Below are 26061 nucleotides of genomic sequence, written 5' to 3' on the forward strand. Positions count from 1 at the left end.
AAACGTGATGACCCCAAAGGCTCGGGAGGGAAGTTTCAGAAGGGACTGGTCAATGTCAGAAACAATGAGGACTGGGGGGAAATCTCTTTGGACTTGATATGCAGTCATTAAAAAGAGACTTTCTGCCCTAATTGGTTTGGCTCGGTGGATGGAGCATCGGCCTGCGGACTGAAGGGTCCCAGGTTCGATTCCAGTCAAGGGCATGTACCTTGGTTGCAGGCACATCCCCAGTAGGGGGTGTGCAGGAGGCAGCTGATTGATGTTTCTCTCTCATCGATGTTTCTAACTCTCTATCCCTCTCCCTTCCTCTCTGTAAAAAAAAATCAATAAAATACGTTTTTTTAAAATCTTTTTAAAAAAGAGAGAGAGACTTTCTGTTGAAATGGGGGAGGTAGGGAGAGGCAAATAACATGAGAAAAAGGATGAGCTGATGGGGAAATAATGGAGGCTACAGAGAATGGTATCTGGCAAGGTTGAGATATGTTTTAGGACAGAAAGACTAAAAATCCCTGCAGACAGAAGAGAAGGTGTCTGAAGACAATGAAAGACTAAAATGCAAGGGAGGGATAACAGTTAGAATAAATTCTTGGAGCTAAGAGGAGCTGGGATCCAGAGTAACATGTAATTCTTTTGAAAAGCCAGAGCCAGCAACACAATGTCCAGTGTTGGGAGAGTGGCTTAAGGACATTACATTACAGTCACAAGAGAGAATGTTATGCTTCTGTTACAGGGACTGTGAAAAACCACAGGGCGTGTTTGGGTTATAATGTTAAATGGGGGACAAAAACTAAATATAAAATGGTTTACGAGCTGATATAAAACAGTATGTATGACCGGAAAGGAATTGTGCAATACTTAAAAATGTTGTATTAAGATAATGGGATTGTTACCAGAAGGGGGACCTGGCCCTGAACGGGTCTGCCGAGAGCCGGCCGGTAGTGTGTGGGTTCTTGACTTTGTACAGGAAAAATTTCACAGACGAGTCCAGGTGAACTTTAGAGGATGTTTATTAAAGCTGCGGAGAACGAAACAAGAAGGTCAGGGCAAATGAGCCTAGGTGGTCTGCTTTGGCTCACTGAGAAGTCAGAGAAAAGGGGGCCTGGAGACAGATTCAGGGGTTTGCCTGAAGGAACTGCTGCTGCCCATTGCTGCCCTGGTTGCAGTGTTGGGGGAGGCCCCTTTGAGTTTAGGAGATCCATGCCTGTGAGGGAAGAAGTCGGGGGAGGTGAGTGCGTGCGTGCGTGTTCTTGGGGGAGCGAGCGTGCCCCGGGACCTTCATTTTAGAGGGGTTTTAAAGGCTGGGTGTTGAGGGAAGGTCTTAGGGGAGGATCAGTAGAATATTCATCAGCTTTATGCTGGTGTACTAAAATGAGATTTATTCTTTTAACTTCATCTGTCCTTGGGTGTGGTTGGCAAATGGCACTAATTGGATTTCTGCTATCCGTCTCCCTGAGTAGGGTGATGTAAGCTATTTACCCTCTGGTTGGAAAGCCAAAGTGCTAGCCATGTATTCTTAAGCGTCCCTGGGTCAGGGAAGATAGGATGTACCAGGTGGCTGCAAACTGCGGCTCAACGCTCTGTCTCAGTTTCCCTGTTCTGCTTGTCCTGGCTTACTAGTGTGGGCTTGGCTGTATTTATTCCCGTACGAGCCTGTTTCAGGATTGTGAGCATTCTTTCCTTTGGTGTTGTTGTTATATTTGTCTTTTCAGTTAAAAAATGTTTAGAAGGCAATGTCTTCCTCCAAGAGAAGGAAGTCAGATGACGATGGGTCAAGATGGAGACGTCAGGTGGTCTCTAAATGATTTCTCCCTCAGCACAGTTAAACGGCAGGACTTGGTCTATAAATATGAAAATCCAAAAAAAAGGAAACAAATCAGACTGAGCAACAGTAGGTCGGGAGGTTTCACAGACTGCGTGAGGCTTACGCGGGGTCTGGGACAATGGGAACAATGGGTACATTTGCTAAAGGAAGGAACAAGCAGTGCAGGCGAGAAGGTACTGCAGAGAAATGAAAGGGAGAAAGGCAAGTGAGAAATTGAAAAGGCAAGAAGGTGGAAATGAACGGAATGTGCCCCCTGCCTAATATGAGGAAAAGCTACTTATAAGGAATTGGGGGGCAACAGACCAAATAGGTAGGTTACGGCCAGTTGCAGCAAACAAAGAGTGTAGACCTGCCATGGTCTAAACCAGTGGTTCTCAACCTTCTGGCCCGTTAAATACAGTTCCTCACGTTGTGACCCAACCACAAAATTATTTTCGTTGCTACTTCATAACTGTAATGTTGCTACTGTTATGAATCGTAATGTAAATATCTGATATGCGGGATGGTCTTAGGCGACCCCTGTGAAAGGGTCATTCGACCGCCAAAGGGGTTGCGACCCACAGGTTGAGAACTGCTGGTACTAAACGAAATCAGTTTAACTCAATCCTAGGGAAGACCTCCTGCGTATCAAAGGGAAGCCAGTGGAGAGAGAGTGACAGCCTCAAAGTGCCATGACCGCAGATACAATGTTTAAAACCAAGATCCTTGTCTTGGATGGAACGGGCTGGAAACGTCTGTCCCTCTTGCAGAGTCGTAACAATACTGGCAAAGAAGAATGTTCTTAAGGCAGGTTCCAGGCCTCATCTCTCTGTGTGTTGTACTTTTCCTCACTCCTTTCCCCCAAACTCCGACCCCCAACGAACAAGTTGCCACAGATCAGCTGGCTCAACCCTCTGCCCACACTCTCTGTGGTCATTTCTCACTACAGCCCAAAGCCCCGGGCAGCTCTCCTGAGGCATGCCAAACATCCACAGTAGAATCATGGCAACAGTTGGTGAGAGCTGTTTTTAGAATCTCCCTCATTCTTTGGCACTCGACTAACTCCAACTCACATATGACTGTGTTCTGAAACGCATCCACTCTGGCTCAAATTCAGAATGAGGAAAATGATAGTAATGAGGATAATGGGGACCTTATGTTCACGGTCCCCATCTAGCTCACCTTGCCATCAGTTTGGGTCAATTACCTGAATAAATACAGCCAAACCCACACTAACGACACAGCTTTCCTTGCTCCTCTAGAAAACTCCGTGCTCGCTCAGATTCCGAGATGGACACCCTTCCCGGGAGAGCTCGCTGCTCGTGAGGCTCCTCTTGCTGTGGGCAGGGCACCACTTCCCTGACCTCCCCGAGCTGAGTGTGTGGCCCTTCCTTTGTGACCCCACAGGTCCCTGCGATATTTCTGTCACTGCACTGACCACATGGAACAAAACTCCACGTGTCTGTACGTTCTTCAGGGGCAGAGACCTCCTTGTTTTCGTCTCTTTATTATTCTCCGGTGCCTAGTGCAGTGTTTGGCAGGTTGTAGGGCTCAATTCATGCTTGTGGAATGAATAAATGGAAATACAAGAACTAAGCTCTAAGCCAGTCTCTTCCCTCACTTCACTTCTCCCTGGTCCCCAATTAATAACTAACCTAATTAATTAATTAGGGGAGCATGAGTTTGCCCACATATATTTGGCACCAGAGCCAGGAGGGATGCAGCATCTACTTAACCATCCTGACACTGACAGAGTAACTTCTTGTACTTCAAAGTATGTCAAGAAACGCTGGCACAGCCAGGATGGCTCCGTGGTTGAGCGTCGACCTATGAACCAAGAGTTTTACTGCCCGTCAGGGCTCATGCCTGGGGTTTCGGGCTTGATCCCCAGTAGGGGACTGCAGGAGGCAGCCAATCGATGTTTCTATCTCTCTATCCCTCTCCCTTGCCCTCTCTCTAAAATAACTAAAAACATATTTTAAAAAAAGAAACGCTGGACTCCTCTGCTATACACTATGAAACACCAGCTGCAGATTGTACATTAAAAACATACATGACAGTCATTTGGCCTTGGACAGCACTTGGTGAGCTATTGTAATTGGCACCACCAAATGTTTGCTCAGTTCAGTGACCGAAGGCTCTCACAGAAATAGAGGAAGAACACGGTCTCTGCCCTTTAGGAAAGGTCAATCTCCAAACAATAAAATAAGCTCACAAAATTGGAATTTTATAGGCTCTGGATGAAAGTCATGAGAAGCTGGATGATAAAATTATCTGCCCACAAACAACTCTGCGTGGAACTCTTCCACCATTTAAAAGGCCAAATTAAGAAACTTCTAGGCTGGCGCTGTCCAGAACTTACTGCAATGATGGAGCTGTTCTATAAATCTGTATTGTCCAATAAGATAGCCACGAGCCACAAATGGCTAATAGCACCCAAAGTGTGGCTTGTGTGACTGATGAGCTGAATTTTTAATGACATTTAATTTTACTTAATTTAAAGTTAAAAATCCACATGTGGCTAGTGGCCACCATATTGGACAGCACAGTCCTAGACCACACACATGTGGTAAATTAAGTATAGACACTGCCAACTTATACCACGCTATTGAGATCCGATCATAAATCGTGATCATGGTCCATGAGAGGCCCTGCTATCTATGGCAAAAACAACTTCCTGAAGCTGAGTTCCCTTATCTGTACCTGAGTTCCCCCACCATCCTCATCACTATGTTCCTGTAGCCTTCTGAGAATCCACCTGAAATTCTAGGTTTGGGTATGAGGGGTTGTCTGCCAGAGACTCAGTCCAGAATCAAACTCAGCAACCGTCCCCCATGACCACAGAAGTTTGAGGAAGTCCTATGTGCAGAAAGATTAGCTATAAGATTAATTTTTAAAAAAAAGACATCTGCAGATCAAACATGTATAGTGAAAACACTACAAAAAAACAAAACATTGAATCCCCAATATCCTTCAAATAAAATCCATTGCTCAGCATGCCCTGCAAAGGTTCTCAGACTCCTGCAGGGGAGTTCAGCCATTGGGACCACCCTTCCAGGCGCTGCCTCTTCACTGGCTTTCCCGTGCCCTTTGCTTCGCCCACCCTTCATCTGACGGGCTCCTCCTCACTCCAGCCTTCGCTGACTGCCCCGTCCCCATCTAAGTAAGTCATCATGTTAGTCTCTTCTTCCTTAGCACTTACTGTATATTTAAGTTTGGGTTTGGTTTCATGTGTATGTTTGCCACGAGGACAGAGACCATTACTTCTTCTTTAAAGATGGGTATTTACACAGTGGTTAATTGCTTAGACTCTCGGGCCAAGACTATCTGTATTTTTGTCACAGCTCCACCACTTATTAGCTATGACATATTAGCCCCTATGAGCCTGAGAGTCCTCATCCATTAAATGGAACAACAGTAATTGTAACTACCTCATGGAGTTTTATAAGGATTAGGTGAGTTGGATACATATGCATAAAGAGCCAGACCCCCAGCAAGCTCCATATGCATGTTAGCTATTGTTATCCTTTGCCACTAAATGGTCAATGCCTGGTACAGTACCGGGCACATAGTAGGTGCTTACTTACTAAATGAATACTTACTAAATGAATGGTTGGATTTCGGTCAGGTTACTATAGAAATGTTCTGATCTTGTTCTTTCCAACCACTTTTTTGCTATCTTAAAGCAATGACAATAATCTCTAGAAATATTCTACATAATTACCATAGTAACCAGTTAGTTAATTTATAATGTGATGTTGACATTTGCTTTTAAAGACACCAAGTTAATGAAATATCTACCTGCTTCTAGCTTCTGAGAGTCTTTTAAATATTACACAATGCCTTTCCTGTGTCTAGTCTTCTGATATTCACTATTTATTTTGTTGACTTGATGTAATCCATTCAGAAATCTCTTTGTGATCAGCTAGTCTTATGTTTGGAGTTAAGTTCTACTCAGTCGTGGTGTGGTTGAGAACACTGGGTTTAGAGAAAGACAGACCTGACTTTGAATATTGTTTCACCTTTTTTAAAAAATATATTTCTTTATTTCAGAGAGGAAGGGAGAGATAGAAACATCAATGATGAGAGAGAATCATTGATTGGCTGCCTCCTGCATGCCCCCTACTGGGAATCGAGCCCACAACTCGGGCATGTGCCCTTGACCACAATTGAACCCAGGACCCTTCAATCCACAGGCACTCCATCCACAGAGCCAAACCAGCTAGGGCTGTTTCACCTTTTAATAACCATGAAATTTTGGGCATGATTTCCTCACCTAAAAATGGAAATGTCAATACCTACTTCATAATGTTATATGAAATTAATTGAATCAGGTAAGTCACTCAGCAGTGTGACTTGCATCTAATTGTGAACAATGATAGTTACTATTGCTTTGCCAGAATTGTATTTAAGAATTTTGTAAAAAATGAAATTGGCTTCCAATATAATTTTTAAAGCAATTTTCCTTTTTAGTGTTAAAACTAGCACCTATTTACCTCATGAAATTAATTTGGGATCATGTCTTATTTCTCATTTTTCTAAAAAAGAACTTTAATTTCTTATTATGCATTGTAAGAAAAGCAAAATATCCAGAGAAGCAAAGTTATAAATATTAAAATTATCTGTAATCTCACCACCTCAAAAAAAGCACTGTTAACATTAGACCATATGCTCTTCTAGATACTTTAAATGCATAAATGCACACACTGTCACACATGCACACACACTCACACACATACAATACTGGGATCTGAATATACATACAAAATTTTTGTTTCATTCAACAATATATATAAACATCTTTTCAACTTAATAAAATATTTTCAAAACATCATTTTTAATGGTGGCGTTGTATTCCAAGACATTAACCTATCCGAAGTTGTTCAGCAAATTCCGTAATGTGGGACAGTTGGGTGGGTCCCAATATTTTACGATTATAAGCAAGGCTACATCAAACACTGTGCTATATATGTTTATTAGCCCTTGGTCCATGCTTTACCTTTATCCACCGTGCTGTTTGCTCCAGGAAGCTGACCTTTGCAAGAATCAGTCATTGGGCTTCTACCCTCTCTGGCTTCCTGTGGATTTGGCCAGTGGGGAAGGCACCAGCAAGGAATCTGATCATGGGGAAAAAAAGGGGCAAGAGTATTCCCCCACCTCCCTTCCTGAAGCACTACTAATTGGCTATATCCTTGAACATAAGACCTTAAACACATCTGGTAGGAGGTTCTCTCCTATGCCTACTCTCGCTGGGTTCTTGTAATAGCCCCACCCCCCCGCCCTTGTACCTTCATGCTTAGGGTGACATGGTGTCCCCATCACTGCTAATTTAAACACTCTGCCATTCTTAACCCTGCCCAGGCCTTTATAAGTAGCCCTTCATTAAATTCTCCACACTTATCCAGTGTGTGTGCCATCTGTTTCTTGTCAGGACCCTAACAAATATGAACAGCTTTGTAGGTAAATTCCTCTGCCCATCTTTTATTATCACACGATAAACTTCTGAAACTGGAATTATTTGGTCAAAGCGCATGCTTATTTTTTAGACCTTTTATAATATTGCCAACTTGTCTCCTACTATATCCTTCGTCCAGCAGTACATGGGAGTCAGCCTACAGGCCGGCCTGTTCAAGTGGATATTACTTTTGAATTTCAGGCTCAGCTTATTTTTTATTTCCAGTGCTAGGAAATGCTCTTCTATTACAACCCTGATTAAGCTGCTAGTCTAGTACTTCTTCAGAAATTCCTATTCTAAAAAAACAATAAAGTCTTTCTAAAAATATAGCTCTACATATTTTTGTTCAACAAAAATTTTAACTCCTACACCTGAGGATATTTTTCCCATTGATTTCTAGAGAGAGTGGAAGGGAGGAAGAAGGAGGGGAGAAAGAGATAGATAGAAACATCAACATGAGAGAGACACATTGATTGGTTGCCTCCCATATGCACCCCTACTGGGGCTGGGGAACCTGCAACCGAGGTAGGTGCCCTTGACCAGGAAATGAACCCGAGACCCTTTGGTCTGCAGGTGGATGCTCTAACCACTGAGCAAACCAACCAGGGCAGCTGAAGTCTTTTTAAAAAAAAGTGTTTATTGGCCGATTGCTAGCAAAAAGAAGACGGTCTTGGGGCATCAAGGCTAAACCACCAGCAGCAAGGCTAATAGGAAAGACAGGCATGTCCTTAGTCTTAGAGTTTTGCAAAAGTTTTTGTATGTCGAGTAGCGGGGAGAAAGATATCAGCCAGTCTGAGAAGATTTATATTAGCTACAGACAAACGGGAGGATGGCAGGAGGTGAAGTGAGGCTAGTCCTGGGATAGGTGGAGCAGGGTCAGTGAACAAGAAGTGGAGGCTCCTGGGGTGCAGTGGGTGCCTGGCTATTATCTCCGTTTAGATGACCTCAGAAATGGCCATGTGGGACTTCATTAGATCATCTAGAAATAGCCACCTGGGAGTTAATTTAATAATTCCCATGCACACTAAGGAGTGTGAGCAGTTTTTTGTTTGTTTTTAAATATATTTTTATTGATTTCAGAGAAGAAGGGATAGGGAGAGAGATAGAAACATCAATGATGAGAGGGAATCATTGATCGGCTGCCTCCTGCACGCCCCCTACTGGGGATTGAGCCTGCAACCCGGGTATGTGCCCTTGACCAGAATCCAACCCAGGACCCTTCAGTCCACAGGCGGAAGCTTTATCCACTGAGCAAAACCAGCTAGGGCTGAGCAGTCTTTTATTGGTTTTGCACTGCAATTGTTAACTGAATAACCCCCTTTTTCCATTTCTTCCTTCCACCCTCTGACCTGCTGTAACTTAGGACATCTCAGAATTTTCTTCCTGTCACTTTTAACAAACAAAATATGTAAGAAAAAGCATATGTAAAAAGTATCTACCCATTTAGAAAAACAAACCCACAGTAAGGCTACAAAGAGCATTTATCATTGCTCACAGATCTACAGGTCACCTGGGCAGTTCTTCTGGTCTTGGATGGGCTCACTCATGCATTGATGGCCAATTGCAGGGCCAGGAGGCAGCTCTGCTAATCTTGGCTGAGCTCTCACTTGTTTGGGGAACAGCAGGCTAGAGGCTGGTCCAGGATGGCCTCAGCTGAGGCAACTGGACTCTCCTCCAGTTCATCTCATGCAGCAGCAGGCTAGTCTGGGCTTCTTCAGAGGGGGTTCCAAGAGAATGAATGGAAGTGTCCAAGGTGTCCAGAATCCTAGGTGTGTAACCATCACTTCTTCTGCATTCTGTTCATCAAAACAAGTCACATGGCCTGCCCAGATTCAAGGGATGGAGAAAGAAACTCCCTCTGGATGGGAGGAGCTACAAAGTCACATGGCAAAGGACATGGATATAGGGAGGGACAGAGTATTTCGCCATTTTTACAACCAATCTACCCTTATAGTTGCCATATACAGTGTTGGCACAATAAGTGTTAACAATATATATTATTATTATGAATGACCAGGCAACAAATCCAGAGCCAAGTGACCACCAGTATATCACCGAGTCCTGGATTTGGGATGACTAATGCCAACTCCTGCCTGTGAAGAACGGAATGTGTTTAAAATACTGTATTAACCATGTTTTTTAGTTTCTGCACCTGAGATTTTGATATCTGGGGCCTTGCAAACTAGAGAGGGCTTGCCCCTCCCAGGGTTGGAGGATTCCTAAAACTGCTAGAGATAGAAAACAACTTCCTCTCCTCCCGTCCCACGCTCTCTCCTTTGCTTAGTATGCAAGCTGACTAATGCAGAGCCCGTATCCCCCCACCTCCTGCTTTACTTGCTCTGACACTATTCTTCTGCCCCGACATCTCAGAGCTAAGCATCAGACAACTAGAGGCAACGCCTGAACCCTAGAGCCCCATGTCGTTATTCAAACTAACCAATCCTAGACCTGCTTAACCTACTCATCCACTCCAGTTTCTCTCTCTCCATCTCTTTCTCCTTCTCTCTCCTTTTCTCCACCCCTGCCTGTGACTGGCCTTGGTGCTCTCTTCTGGCTCTGCGTGGTGTGACTGCCCCTCCTCTTGGCAACTGTGAGCAATAGACTGTCTTTCCTCCTGACCTGTTGGCCTCGGCATACCTGAATAAAAACAAAATCTACATTTTAAAACAGACATTGCTTGCCTTGGATGTAGGAATTGTAGCATGGCTGTATGACCCATGGGCAGAGTCAAGACTGACAGGAAAAACCACTGACAGGAGTTAACCAGTACTCACTAGTTTGAATAAAAGTCAAAAGCCAAAGGTCAGGAATGGAGCCCAGGATCCAGAATCAGAGTGTTGACACCAGGAGAGAGTAAACATGGATTTAGTTGCCAGGCAGTTGAGTTTATTCTGGCTAGTAGCTTTCTTCTCACTTGAAACTTCTTAAAATTGGGCATAGAGACATCTGGTTAACATAGAGACAAAAAATGGGAAGGAGACTAGACTTGGGGTGGTAAGCACATGATACAATATACCAGCGATTTTCAACCTTTTCCATCTCATGGCACACATAAACTAATTACTAAAATTCTGCAGCACACCAAAAAAATATATATATATTTTTTTCCTTTGGCAGGTCTGACAATAGGTATAATTTTTATTCATTCACACCAGATAACTATTGTTGTATTGGCTGCTGTCATTTTTTTTATTTGATAATCTAAGAGAAAAGAGATCAGTGTCCCTAACTAGTCAGGTATGGCATGTTTTACACATTCTTGCAGCACACCGGTTGAATATTACTGCAATATACAAATGATGTATTATAGAATTGTACACCTGAAACCTATATGATTTTATTAACCAATGCACCCCAATAAATCCAGTTAAATAATAATAATTAATAATAAAGCAGATCCAACTTAAAAGGGAGTAAGCCTTCATTTATGAGTGTACTATTGTATCCTTCTAATAAACATTCTTATTCTTTGTGCTGGTAAAAAATCTATAATAATAAAAGCATAATATGCTAATTAGATCAGATAGCCAGACGACATTCCAGATGACCTTCCAGACGAAGATTGGGCTGTGAAGGCTGATGCAAGCCGGGGCTGTGAGGGCCGAGCCCCTTGTATGAATTTTGTGCATCGGGCCTCTAGTAAATATATAAATAAATATGTAATTGGGGGGAAAAATAGAGGCAAAAAATGAAGGAATTGACAGGTGAGCAAAGTTGTGAGCAGATAGTTTTTAGCCAACTGGGAGTGAGAATCAGAGAATCCAGAGGGTGGGGAGGATAAAGAAGAGGAAGAAAGATGCTCGACCTCTCTATATAATGCATTATACGCCAATTACCATGTTTCTCTTTTATTAGTGTAGATATATTTTTTTCCTTTGGCAGGTCTGACAATAGGTATAATTTTTATTCATTCACACCAGCTAACTATTGTTGTATTGGCTGCTGTCATTTTTTATTTGATAATCTAAGAGAAAAGAGAGCAGTGTCCCTAACTAGTCAGGTATGGCATGTTTTACATATTCTTGAGGCACACTGGTTGAATATTACTGCAATATACAAATGATGTATTATAGAATTGTACACCTGAAACCTATATGATTTTATTAACCAATGCACCCCAATAAATCCAGTTAAATAATAATAATGAATAATAAATCAGATCCAACTTAAAAGGGAGGAAGCCTTCATTTATGAGTGTACTATTGTATCCTTCTAATAAACATTCTTATTCTTTGTGCTGGTTAAAAATCTATAATAATAAAAGCATAATATGCTAATTAGATCAGATAGCCAGACGACATTCCAGATGACCTTCCAGACGAAGATTGGGCTGCGAGGGCTGATGCAAGCCGGGGCTGTGAGGGCCAAGCCCCTTGCATGAATTTTGTGCATCAGGCCTCTAGTAAATATATAAATAAATATGTAATTGGGGGGAAAAATAGAGGCAAAAAATGAAGGAATTGACAGGTGAGCAAAGTTGTGAGCAGATAGTTTTTAGCCTACTGGGAGTGAGAATCAGAGAATCCAGAGGGTGGGGAGGATAAAGAAGAGGAAGAAAGATGCTCGACCTCTCTATATAATGCATTATATATAGAGAGACGTCCATATATGTAAGTTTATATATGTCATATAAAACATACTACATACATTTACATATGACCTATATTTAGCAGACATTCCTAACTCCCAAAATAGATCATTTACATTGTGATTATTCAAATTACAGAAAAATTTATTCATGGTTCTACCAACAAAGAACACCGCTAATGCACTTACATATTTGTTTGTAGATCAATAGTAGCTTGATAAGGAGGCCACAAGGGCAGAAAAAATAAAACTTAATATAGTCAATACACACCCATCCTCCAAGATCAGGTAAAAATATAGAAATTTCCGAATATGAGAAAATGGACTTTGGTTGTCCTCATCTCCAACTTATAGTTAGTTTTGATGTACATAGTAATGGGAGGTGGAGAGATGAGCTCTGACCTCTAAATGAGCCAAATGCCCAGACGCTTATATGACAAATCCTGTTTTGTCTTCTCATTGCAGAAGATTGGGCAGCAGATATAAGCCTTTCATATGTCAAAGATACAGATTTTATAGGGCAAATATAAATCTCTTCTCAGAGACAAGAAAAGGGAACAGTGCCTACAAATTCACTGATGTCTTAATTTGGCCTCCTCCCAGTCACGTCTATCAGGGGCCCTTGGAGTATAACCCATGCTAGTTGGAATCCACCCCCTTGTAAGGGTTGACCTAACTTAGTACAGATCTTAGAGCTGAAATAGCAGTCCTGTTAGTCAACAGGTGGTGAGTACATTCTCAATGGGAAAAGTATACGGTCTTGTTATTCACCAACCCCCAAGTGGAATGAGTGGCAAGAGATGGACAGACCAACTGTCTTATCTGGAGAACTTGTAAGAGCAGAAGTACACCTCTGAAATTCAGCCAACATTTTCCTTCTTGCCATAGAACGATGGGCAGGGCCAGGTGGACCAGAATGCAAACAATCAGGCACAAGGTGGTTAGGAAGTCCATGGAAGGGGACACCTTCCTCCATAAACTGAATGGCAGTGGCTGGTGCACACGGAGGTTCAGGGCAGAGGGTGGATGAGAAAATTATCACACAGCTGGTGACTATAGCAGGGATTAGGGGAAGGGACGGTGCACAGGTCTGCGATGAAGTCCTTTTGCTGTAAACCTTTGACATTCAGTGGTTACAAGTGAGGGTGTCTCAAGATCTTGGCCTGCCATCTGCCAGCTGTCGCTGCCCTATTGTCTTAGAAGCAAAGTGAGGCCCAGAGGCATGGAGAGGCACCAACCATCAACCATATTATGGCTTTTTATAGGGCATGTCTGTTTCAGTGTGGATTGCCTGTGGTGATTTACAAGTAGCATCAATTGCCTCATTGGATGAATCATAAGCAATATCTATTCCCACTTAGTTTTATTCATTTCAAACGGGCCGGAACCGGCCCGCGGGCCGTAGTTTGCCCACAGCTGATCTATTCCCACAAAATAAGCTTTTCCTTCCCCAATAAAGGCACAGGTGCTCACACACACACCTTCCCATACTTTGCTGATTCAATCAGGGATTATAAATGCTATACAATGAATCAACCTACCTCAGTGATGGCGAACCTTATGAGCTCGGCGTGTCAGCATTTTGAAAAACCTTAACTTAACTCTGGTGCCGTGTCACATATAGAAATTTTTTGATATTTGCAACCATAGTAAAACAAAGACTTATATTTTTGATATTTATTTTATATATTTAAATGCCATTTAACAAAGAAAAATCAACCAAAACAATGAGTTCGCGTGTCACCTCTGACACGCGTGTCATAGGTTCACCATCACTGACCTACCTCCTCAACCCAGCTTCACAAGAAGCCATTGTTGAAAAAAAGGGGCAGCATGACGAGCACCTATGGGAGGGTGACCAGTTGTCCTGCTATGCCTGACACTGTTCAGGAAAACCCCTCAGTCCTGGGCATACAGGGGCAGTTGGTTCACCCAGCCTGAACGATTTAGCCACTCTGCCCCACACCCAAGCCTTTCCTGAACCAGGTGCTCTGTGCTGGTCTGGGTCCCTCCAGTTGCTGGCCCGAACAAGAACTCTGCAGTAACTTGGTTTGCCTCCATTGTCAGCATATTGTCAGTGTTTAGCACATCTCAGTTGAAGCCGTAAATGTATGCCAACATCAGAAATTCTTAGCATTCTTAAAGGGAACTGCCCCCCACCCCCAACGGCAGCACAAGGAAGACCACTTGTCTGAGCTGCCTCCTGTGGGTGACTGTATTATATAGTTAATGATATTGACTGCTGCCTCCTGAAGGCGCATTATCGCCTTTGCCCAGTGACATTAGGCTTGGCCATGTGACCTGCCTTACCTCTCCATGTAGGATTATATATTCCAGTCTTGCTGTGCACAGGGTGGCCACATGACCAATGCAATGAGAGTAGATAGACCCTGTAAGAGCCAGCCTGAGGTTTCTTCCTGCCGACACCAGCACTGGTCCAGATGGGGGCTACTCTGTCAAACTGGGTCCCAAAGTGAAAAGGACATGGAATGTAACTGAAACTAACCATGATGAGCACAAGTGAAAAGTCTTAGTTGCTATGTCATGAGATATAATGGTTGTTTGCTAATGCGGCCTAACCTAACCTATCTTAATGATATATCTTTTTTTATGTTTTTGTTAAGTTTTTTAGAGAAAGAGGAAGAGAGAGACAGAAACATCTATGGGAAACATTGATTGGCTGCTTCCTGCTTGCCTCCTACTGGGGGTCAAGCCTGCAACCCAAGCATGTGCCCTGACCAGGAATTAAACCAGCAACCTCTTGGTGCATGAGTCAACAGTAAACCAACTGAGCCACACCAACCAGGCAATGATGATATCCTATGTAATAAAAGGGTAATATGCAAATTGACCAAACAGCAGAACAACCGGTCATTATGACGCATTGTCCACCAGGGGGCAGATGCTCAATGCAGGAGCTGCCCCCTGGTGGTCAGTGCGCTCCCACAGTGGGAGTGCTGCTCAGCCACAAGCCAGGCTGATGGCTGGGGAGCACAGCAGCCTGACTCCACGGCAGCGCTAAGGATGTCTGACTGTGGCTTAGGCCCACTCTCCCCAAGGAGCGGGCCTAAGCCACAGTCAGACATCCCCCGAAGCTCCCAGACTGTGAAAGGGTGCAGGCCAGGCTGAGGGACTCCCCCTCCCCCCCGCCGCCTGAACTAATGTCGTGCACCAGGCCTCTAGTATCTTTATATGATGCATGAGCTCTGATTGGTGCTGTATCTTTGACTTGGAGCGGTTTGGACACTCACTAGATTCTATATGGAGAGTCCTGGAGGGGAAGAAGAGGATGGTGGGCTCTAATGCCAGGGTAGTTGTGTGGTGGGGACTCTATGTGCCTCTGTCACCCAGATAACTAACACAGAGCACTTTGCCCATGGAGCCAGCAGCCTCTGTCACTGTGCCTTGTGCTCCAGTGCAGGAACTACTCAGCCAGCGAGGTGAGTGCTGGGGAGCCCAGGAATGCAGCCACTTGGAAAATTCCTTCCTAACTCATAGGATAGGGTAGGTGTGAGGAACGGGGTTAAAGTGGGTGCAGGGGCTTATGGCTGGAGACACAGTGACCCAAAGAAGCCAAGCTAGACATTGTTTCAGAAAGAAGTTTCAGACGTCAGGAACCCCAACACCTGGAGAGAACAGAGGGGGCAACATGCACATATGGAGTCGGGAGACCAAATAAGGAAATGCTTTGTTTTCTGGTGTGCTTTGATGGGCCTGGAGAAGAGTGTGGCCCAAAGGAAGGTCTGTCTGAGGCATTTCCAAGTTTTCCTTGGCCAGAGCAGCCCCTCCGAAGTTTGAAAGCAGATACGGTCAACTCAGGTTAGCAGACACTTCACTGAAGCGAGAGCCTGCCGTGGGCATTAGAGGGAGGCAGTTTCACTTTCTGCATAAAACAAAAATTTATCTGGGAGATAAACACCTGAGCGTGAACACCTCTGAGGCACCATGAGAGTAAAATTTTATCCTTGTAAGATAAACGCATGGTCAGTTCACACTCACACACACACACACAAACTGACCATGAAGATAATCTCAGTAAAGATAAAACATCAGAAATTACACAGAACATAATCATGTTATTGCATAATAGATTAAAATATAGCCTTTAACATGTAATTAAGTAGCAATTAGTACCAATGTACTTTTCTAAATATCCACTCAGCAGAACTCAGCAGAAACAAAAGGTATCCTGTCTCTCCATCAGGATGGAAGTACCTACAACACATGCTGGTGAAGAGTGGCAAGCCCCACGCTGCTGAGAGTGTAAAGGGTCCAGCCACTCTGGCAGACAATTTTGAAATACTTTTTTGACTAAAATATTCATATCTCTGGAACAGTATAGTCACATCTAAGAAAATGGTCAGAAGCGCAGACAAAGATTTATGTACCAGAATGTAGCAAACAATAAATATCCGACAACAGGACTATGATTAAATAAATGACATATAAAAAAACATAATAAAACCATCACGTATAATTATGAGTGCTTTCAATTATATAGGAAAACGTTTAGAAGATAATATCAATCCAAAACAGCATAATATGAAATTGTATATATGGTATACTCTCAATATTTAAGAATATGTACATAAAAAAATGACTGAAAAAGGTATCTTAAAATACTAACAGTGATTATCTCTACAAAGTAGTATTATCGGTGATTATTACTTACTTCTTAATACATTCCTGTATTCTCCAAAATTTCCATAATGATATATTATTATGTTTTCAAAAAAAAATCTTTTGGAAAAGTATTCCTAAATGATAATAGAGAGAGTAACTCAGTAATACAATAATACATTATTGTTAACATAATAATGAATGTGAGGTGATAAATGTGCTAACTAACCTCATTGTAATGATCATTTTGCAAGTATACATGCGTCAAATCATAGCCTTGCACACCTTAAACTTCCACATGTTATGTGTCCATTATTTCTCAAAAGAGCTGGGAAAAAATTAATGACATTACAAATCAGTTTACAAAAACTCAAAACAGCCCTCAGAAAAAAAATTATACTTTGAGTATATAGTAATAAAAACAAAAAATTACTATATACACATATAAAATATAAATGAATTTTATTTATAAATGTATAGATGTACACACTTAAAATAAAAGTTACTAATTAGGGGGAAAATACATCAAAAGAATATAATGCCATAATCAAGTAGAGTTTACTCAGAATTTAAGGATGTTTTAATATAGTGAAAACCATTAATATAATATTGGGTGACTTAAATGATAAAAATATATGATTATATTAAAAGATACCAATTCCGACTAAAAGTTTTTAACAAACAAGAGTTGTTATTTCCTTTAAGTAGATAATATTTGTTTAAAACTAATAATTAACTTAATATTTAATGAAGAAATATCAAAAAATATCTTTTTATCACAATTTTATTTAACACAAAATAGATACATAAGACAAATATTTTTGCAGCTATGATTTTAGGGGAAAAAAAACGCTGTTAGAACAAAGGCAATTCACTAAAAGACAAATATTTTCTTAAAGTGTTCATTTTAGACCTAGACAATTCAAATTGAAGCATTAAAAAGATCTTTACACCTTATGTAACACATTCCTTAGGGAGAAAAAGATTTTTTTGAAAATTAAAAATATATTATGTGGGAAGAAAAAAGAACAATGAAGACCAATATAATGCTGATTCAGTTGATTCAAATGCAGAGTTTAACTCGTTATATGGCAAAAATATCTAACTACCAAGTGTGAGAATTGCCAAGAAGAATAAATAATGTTTTTGCTCAAAGCTAGGGAATAAAAGCACAAGGCACTGCAATGTAAGGAAGTAAGTGCTATGCTAGAGAGCTGAGCACTCTCTTGGGGTCAGGAAAAGTTAACCCGGCATTTAAAGAATCTAATTTTACCAGGTTTTAAGGCAGGTGAAGGGAAGAAGGGTGACACCGAGAGGGAGGGAACTTACAAACGCAGAGTCACAGGATCAAACGGCCCGTTCCAAAAACCGCAAGTAGGTCAGTACACACAATATTGGCCTGCATTTTAAAAACGTAATATTTAAAGATCAGAAAATCTGGCTTTCTGGCTTCTTTTGTCAAAATGGACAATCTAACAAACTGGACCAAGTTCCCACATGAAAACGAGAGGCAGTGGCCCCTTTTCGATGGGACAATTTGCCACAGCACTTCCTCTTTGCCCCCTTCCTCTTACATCCAGCTCTTTTCATCCATTAACTCACCTTTCTGGTCCCTGTAGCTGTCTGAGTGATGGGGACCAATAAAGGTAATGGCAGGAAAAAGCAATATGATTAGGACTGGATTTCAAAAGATCAACCAGGCAGCAGAAGAGAAGGCAGAGGGAGAGAAGGGTGGTAAGGAGATCAACGAAATCCACAAAAGTCTATTACATTAACAATTAAAATGGGGCAACCACCATTGAAGGAGCGTAACCTAGCACCTCCCACAAAACACTCGCAAGACATGACTTGAAAACCACTGAGTTCTGTAAGAGGTGACGAGGGTTTTAAACAAGGCAGTGTGTAGGGAATGTGAAGAAAGGCACAGAGAAGGATAAAAATTTGAGAGATTTTCAAGGGGAAAAAAATCTCCAACATTAGGTAACCAATTTGACACTGGGAACAAGGAGAGAGAAGAGTATTAGGGCACTTTGCAGTTTTGGGGCTTAAGTCATTAGATGGTGAAAACTCCAAAATTAAAAAAAAAAAATGGGGGGAGGGGAGGAAGAACAGCTTGGAGAAAAACGTAACCCTTCAATTTAGGATATGTTGAATTTGTGGAGCCTAGAGATGTATAGCTTCATCTCATAAGGCCCAATAAATTGCCAAAGAAAACATCTCTGAGTCTAACTCTGTAACAGCTGATCATCAGGTACAATTACATAAAGTATTTCTACAGAATGAATACCAAAGAACTAAAATTAAAATGAAATATTATAGAATTGAATAAAATATTGCAACAAAGATTACAAAGGGTCAATAACTTCATATTATAAGCACATAATTATAAGATATATGAAAGAAACACGATAATATAAAAGTCTACCAAGTCTCTTAATATAAAGGATATGCATTTACATACTACAATGTTTCCATTAAGGACTGAAGATGGCTTACAACAAAAATATATGTAGTACAATGATATAATGTAAATAATGATAATAATAAAATGTAAAAATATTTTTTAAAAAATTAGCACGAGGAGAAATCAGAACTAGGAAGAAGAAATAAGATATGCAAGCTGTGAGGGCTTCAGAAACACCATTGTTGACAACCAAACTGAAAAGTTTAACAAAAGTTGCATGACTTTTACTGTCCATTAGGAGAAAACACAGCAATTTCTCCCTTTACAAAAGACATTTTTTTGAATACCACCCCCAATGCAAAAGACAGAACTTCACGACAAAAATATTTCTAAATTAAATAAAGTTAGCCTTATGAAAAACTCACTACCTTGCCCCTATTTCTCAAATGTCATGCTATTGCAGGACAGTTAAGTATTTCTAAAAACACTCCACACAGACATTTGGGGATATTACGACAGCAAACACAGGGAAGGGTTCCATAAAGAGCTTCTCTGTGGTACCCTTTGATGGAAACAAAGAACCAAACATCTAAGCATCACTGGATGAAGACATCTGGGTGGGGGAAGAAAGGAGAGGGAGGGGGAAGTGAACATGAAGTGGGCGAGGTATATAGATCTCTGATGGTCCATCCTGATCCATAAAAGAATGAATACAATTTTGAGGAATGGGTAAACTACACATCCTTCAAACCATAGCAATTGGGCTTTGGACAAAGTTTCATAAGAGCAGAGTAGAAGTGAGGTAGGAATCTCTGGCGAGCACCCAAAAGTTATATATTCTCTGTGTTGCCCGAGGATGCAACCACAAGAGGTGAATATTATATGAGCACAGTATGGCTGACAGCCTTTCATAAAAATTAAGGAGCCTAACTAAAGGCCATCCCACATTGGCACAAAAGAGGTAATTACAGGCCCCCGTAATTAAAGGGCATGTGCAAAATGCACAAATAAAGACCTACAGAAAGCAGACACATAAAAATATTCACTTGCACATAAACCTAAAGAAATGCAAATCAAGACAGTATCATTTTGCAACTATAAGCTAAGCAAAAGACTAACTTTAAAAATTCAATATTGTGTGGATTTTAAGAAAAGAGTTATATTCCAAATTTGTTAGAAAGAATCAAAATTTCCCAGGATAAGGGAAACAGTTAAGAAAACTATGATATACGAATATATCTGTGCATAAAAATGATGATGCATGATATATGTGAACAAATATGAGAAGATGCTTATGAGGTTTATGTACTCAAACTGTATATATGGGCATACAGACAAACTTGTGGCCGGGTCACAGAGCAAGTCAGTGAAACCTGCCTGTTTACGAGCTCTGCCAGCCAGCCCGGGAAAGCTCTCAGGAACTGCAGGCAGAAGCTGCCATCCCAGGCCTTGCCCAGCACGGACCCCATCTGCACTCAGGTTTACCCTCTCTTTGCCTGCTCAAGATCCAACCTCATCCCCAACCTTATCCTCCAAATCTGACAACGTCTCCTTTTCCTTCTTCTTTCATTCTCACGACACCCTGTGAGGTAGGTATTTTAAAGAAATAATTAAATGAATGAATAGCTACAAATCAAAGCTCAAAACGGAAGCTTTGTTTCCAGACCTTCCAACTGGAGGAGATTCTTGAGCTTCTTACTTCAGCGATGTCCTTCACGGTTTCCCTGCACATGGCTTCTTGGCCGACTGGGCAGGGGCAGAAGCCAGGGGACGGGCTTCTGCAGCCCCAGGAACCGGTCTTCCTTGCTTCTCAAGGCCCGGTGAGTGCTCAACAGAAGAAGCTGAATTATCTAAAAAGAAGAGATGAGGTTTCCTAAGACACTCCTTTTACCATTTCTAAATTTCATTTTATATTGGGAGTATTAATCCAGCGAATCAGATCTCAGAAAAAAATTCTACATTTGGAGAGTTTGTGTCTTCTGGATTTAAAATATATGAGCCCTAGCCAGTTTGGCTCAGTGGAAAGAGCACTGGCCTGCAGACGGAAGGGTCCCAGGTTCAATTCCGGTAAAGGGCACATGCCTGGGTTGCGGGCTCGATCCCCTTTGTGGGGTGTGCAGGAGGCGGTCGATCAATGATTCTCTCTCATCACTGATGTTTCTATCTCTCTTTCTCCGTTTCTCTCTGAAATCAATAAAAGTATATTTAAATATATATATAATATTAAACACACACAGAGCAACCAGAAAGAAACTATTTTATAGTTTCAACAGATGAAGGTAACGACAGGCTCTATACATAATATAGAGTAGAAGGTCCCTGCCACCATTCGGGGTCCTTAGATAGCCTCCGACACTGGCATATGCAAAGCCCTCCCCACCTTCTCACCACCTGCCTAGGAAGTCGGCCACTACCATCCCAACATAAGAAAAGTCCATAGTAAAAGCTTAGAGACTCTGATTTAATTATATGGTTTTCCCATCAACAATTCTCCTGAGTCTACCACCCACTGAAACTGATTTTCAGCTACAGGCAAATCTAACAGAATAAGTAACCTGAAAGCATTCCAATGAAAAGAACACCAATCATACTTTGTAGACCTTAAAAAGTGACAGACTAAGCGGCGAGATGGGAAGATGGTTATGATGTTGTATACAGTGACAGTTTAAGATGCTAAACCAAAACATACTTTGACTACAACTGGACTAGTCTTCGTATAGTAACAAAACTGAAGGGCTTGCGAGTAAACGGTAACAATTACTGTGCATTTGAATGAGTGGTCTTTTGCAATTTTTATCTTTATTCTATGATCCAAATTTTTCAGTAATGTGCTTAAAATTTCCTAACAATTAAAAAAGAAAAAACTTTAATTCAATTTAATAAAAGAAAGCCATCCCTACATTATCCTTACCTTTCTAGTCACTGGCCCATCTCCCTCCTCTCTTTTCCTAACGAAGCTGTTAAGACTGGCCTATCTACCTCCTGACCCCCAATTTACCAAGGAGCTACACTGTTCACACACTGGGCAGGTGCCATTAGCTGGCAGCCCTGGAAATAACTCCATCCATTCCCTTCTTTGGTTACAATCACAGTTCTGTATCATAAAACATTGACTGTCCTAAACTTCCCCTAGGACAGAGCTCTAAACACTTGAAGTGCTTTCTCCCCAGACTCACCTTCAGATCAAAACGACATCAGTGAGGCCTGGCGGGCATGGCTGAGTGGTTGAGCATCAACCTAAGAACCAGGAGGTCACCGTTTCAATTCTCAATCAGGGCACATGCCCAGGTTGCAGGCTCGATTCCCAGTGTGGGGCATGCAGAAGGCAGCCGACCAATGATTCTCTCATCATTGATGTTCCTATCTCTTTCCCTCTCCCTTCCTCTCTAAAATCAATAAAAATATGCGTGTGCTTTTAAAAAACTACCTCAGTGATGGAGTTTTGTCTACCTCTGACATTCTCACCTTTATTTTCAAGCATCTTGTGCAGCTTCTCGTGCCTGTAGGTAGAGATGATCTGGAAATTAACGACACTGGACACATTCAGTCCTTGGTCCTCCAGCAGCTTCAGGGATGCTGCGTTGATGAGTTGGTGGGACCGTTTGCATTTCGGAAGCCTGCACTCTCCCCTGACAAAGGACTTGCACACATGAAACTTGTTGCATTTGTCCTTGAGGATGCAGTAGCCATACAGGGCTTCACCTTTGTTGTAGCACAAACAGACCTGGGAGAGAAATGAGGCCACACTGAAAACATTGGTTTGCACTGTATCTTTTAAGCCAATAAATGACAATTTCTCCAACTGACAACTTCTGGTCACCAATGGCTGATAAAATCGTTGGGTAGGCCCTCGCCGGTTTGGCTCAGTGGATAGAGCTTGGGCCTCTGGACCGAAGGGTCCCAGCTTCCATTTAAGTCAAGGGCACGTACCTCGCTTGCAGGCTTCTCCCCGCCCCGGACCCTGGTCACGGCATGTGTAGGAGGCAACCAATCGATGTGATTCGCTCATGTCGATGTTTGTCTTTCCCTCTCTCTTCCACTCTCTCTGAAAATCAATGGAAAAAATACCCTCGGGTGAGGACTAAAAAAAAAAAATGCACTTTTTATAAAATCATTGGGTGGAAGGCGGGTGGGTAGTTACAGTACTCCCTCCCAGATCTCCCAAGCTGTTACTAACACACAGCTGCCTCTCTCTGACTTTGACCTTCTGTGGACCTACCTTACTTTCCCAAAGTCTGTAGCCAATGAGTGAATTCTAAACAGGTACTAAAGGCTGGCCCTTTGCCTCAATTCTTCAGGGTAATTGCAGCTCGATCCCCACCATGAATCTAGTCAAAGCCTGACTTTGCCTTGCTTGTAGCTTGTCCTTCCCTGTAACCTGCTTCCCTCTTATTTTATCTTACCAAGTTTTTGCAATGAGCCCTACTTCAAGAAATCACACACACCTAAATCCCTCTGTGTGGGGAAACCAACCTCAACAGGTAGTGTGAACAGATCATTTGTCAGCCAGACAAGGGCATTTGTTTAGGCAGCACTATAATAATTACATTAGGGCAACTGATGTAAACTGGGTCTGTCCCAGGCGAACCAAGACCCTCCTGGTGGGGACCTTCATAAGGATGGGTCAGGTTGTCACCCCTACAATCGCTCTTGCCCTAACCGGTTTGGCTCAGTGGATAGATTGTCGGCCTGCAGACTAAAGGGTCACAGGTTCGATTCCGGCCATGGGCATGTACCTTGGTTTCGGGCACATTCCCAGTGGGAGGTGTGCAGGAGGCGGCTGATCAATGTTTCTCTCTCATCGATGTTTCTAACACTCTATCCCTCTCCCTTCCTCTCTGTAAAAAATCAATAAAATATATTTAAAAAAATAAAATAAAATCGCTCTTAAGCTCACACACAAAAAAGATGATCAGGCATTGTGTCCCTCCTGGCACCGTAGTTGGAATGTACCTGACCCAGGACTTACCAAACTGACTTCAATATCTGAAGAAACGAGAAAGGAGATGGGCGCCGAGAAGAAACCCCCTGGCTCCTAGGGCTGACCTCCTGGTCAGCCTGTGGGTACACGCTGCTGCCCTCTGCCATCTGAACCAAAGGCTCCAGCTTTGGGGCCTTCTGCCCTTCCAGACCCTGCCATCTCTCAAGTTAAAATGGGACCACAATCCCGAACTACCCTCTCTTTCCCAACACCCTCCCTGCTTCTCACCCCTCTTCTGGCAACTCGGGAGTGTCTGTAATAGAATCACTGTGCCAGATTAGAAAACTCAACTTTTAATGGGTGTTCTCTTATAACATTTTATTTTGGGGGTTCCAACTATTTCTTTTTAACATATATATATTTTAATCTTCACCCGAGGATGTTTTTTTCATTGATCTTTAGAGAGAGAGTGAAAGGGCGGGAGAAGCGGGAGAAAAACATCAATGTGACAGACCATCCACTGGTTGCCTCCCCCAGGAGCCCAACCAGGACCAGGGCTCGAACCTGCAACCGAGGCACGTGCCCTTGACCGAGAATTGAACCCAAGACCCTTCGGTCCATGGGATGACGCTCTAATCACTGAATAAACCGACCAGGGCTTTTAATTTATATATTGATTTGAGAAAGAGAAAGAAACATTGACCTGCTGTTCCATCCATTTATGCATTCATTGGTTGACTCTTGTATGTGCCCTGATGGGGGATCGAACCCATAAACTTGGTGCATCGGGACAATGCTCCAATCAACTGAGCTAACCGGCCAGAGCTAGGAATCCAACTATTTTATTTTTAAAAAGTATTTGTGTCTAACTAAACCGTTACAAACATACTAACTTCACCATTATAGCAGTTATAATGGGTACTCTTTAAGTATAAAACTGAGTCATGTTGCTTTGAAGCAATTAAAATTTATATCTAAGACCGCCAAAAAAGTAAATGGGGGTAAATACTTGTAACAAATATGACAAGAAAATGAATTTTTATCATTAAAAACATTGTATAAATTAACAGGAAAAGACAAATGCCTCCATAAAAAAAAATAGGCAAAAGCATAAACAGGCAATTCACACAACACCAGCTTCATAGACAGGCCTACATTCAAATCTGCCATTTATCATGTGACCTAAGGCAACTTAATCTGAGACTCAGTTTCCTCACCTGTAAAATGGGGGCAAGTTATTAAGGAACTAAAGCATACAAACTGCTTTGCATCTAGTAAACAAAAAACGAGTAGCCTTTATAATTATTTCTATACCACAGGGGTCCATCACTCCCTGAGTATCAAAGTCCAGTAAAATCAGAGACTCCAGAAAGGTCACCACCTCACCCCCCACTCCGGTACACCTCAGGCTGCCATGCTCTCCCCTGACTTTTTCCACTGGGCAGCCATTGAGGGTGACTCCTTGGGGACTCACCTCTGGTAAAAGGCAGGGGTCGTTCTGTAAAAGCAGAATCCGAAGCTGGGCCTCATTGAGGCCAAAAAGCCCATGGTTTTTCAGGACTTGGATGTTGACAGGTGTGTGGATATCATGGGAAAGGGTACAGGTAGACCTAGAACACAAGGCTCTGGATCAGAGGCCTAGGTGAAGAGGCCGGTCTGTCCCATTCTTTGCCTGGGGTCACTTTCAACTTGCATGTGAAGTTAATAAACAGGAACACCAGGTACTGCTGCCTAACAGGCTCTGGGAATAAGAAAGCTGGGTTGATGCAACTCCCCTCCCGAGGTCATCCTCATTTTCAATGAGAATATTTAAAGCCAAGGGTGTCCCCCACCCCCAGTCACCTGCCCTGACAGAGGGTGCCCACCTGTTCTGCAGGTGAGTGCACTTGTCTTCTCCACCCCAAACAGCTGCCCACCCCCACAAGCCACCAACGTTAAAAGGAAAGCCTGCCCCCACCCCACTTTGGGGAGCTTGAGTAAACCAAGGCAGAGTCAGGCGGCCTCTCCGAAATCATCCATCCACCCCTCCGTTTCCTGGGGCTCGGACTAGATTGGTCTTTCTAAACCCAGAGAGGAGAGACCAGCTTCCGTAAAACTTTACGTTTGTGTGGGAGGAGGCAATCTCTGCATAAAGGGTCCAAGGCTCTGACGGGATTCGCAAACGCTCCCCCAAAAGGAGCTCGGGCGTAAACCCCAAAGTCCCAATCCTGACTCACCCGAGCACACAACCCCCTTTTTTCATCTCTTGTGGGTCCGGCTTCCAGCCCGAAGGG

The 26061-nt window shown here is 42.5% G+C and overlaps 1 protein-coding gene across 1 annotated transcript; it reads right to left on the reverse strand.

Annotated features, from left to right (window-relative positions):
• Positions 1 to 20558: 20558 nt before the first annotated feature.
• Positions 20559 to 26030, reverse strand: ZC3HAV1L (zinc finger CCCH-type, antiviral 1-like). The gene is made up of 4 exons (XM_014546702.1): positions 26005 to 26030; positions 25263 to 25413; positions 22333 to 22591; positions 20559 to 20717 (listed from the first exon to the last, which is right to left on the reverse strand). Exons 1-4 carry the CDS (start codon positions 26028 to 26030, stop codon positions 20581 to 20583), a joined length of 573 nt encoding a protein of 190 aa, XP_014402188.1. The 3' UTR covers positions 20559 to 20580.
• Between the last annotated feature and the right edge of the window lie 31 nt (positions 26031 to 26061).

Source organism: Myotis brandtii, unplaced genomic scaffold (genome assembly GCF_000412655.1).
Source record: "Myotis brandtii unplaced genomic scaffold, ASM41265v1 scaffold455, whole genome shotgun sequence".
NCBI classification, from domain to species: Eukaryota; Metazoa; Chordata; class Mammalia; order Chiroptera; family Vespertilionidae; genus Myotis; species Myotis brandtii.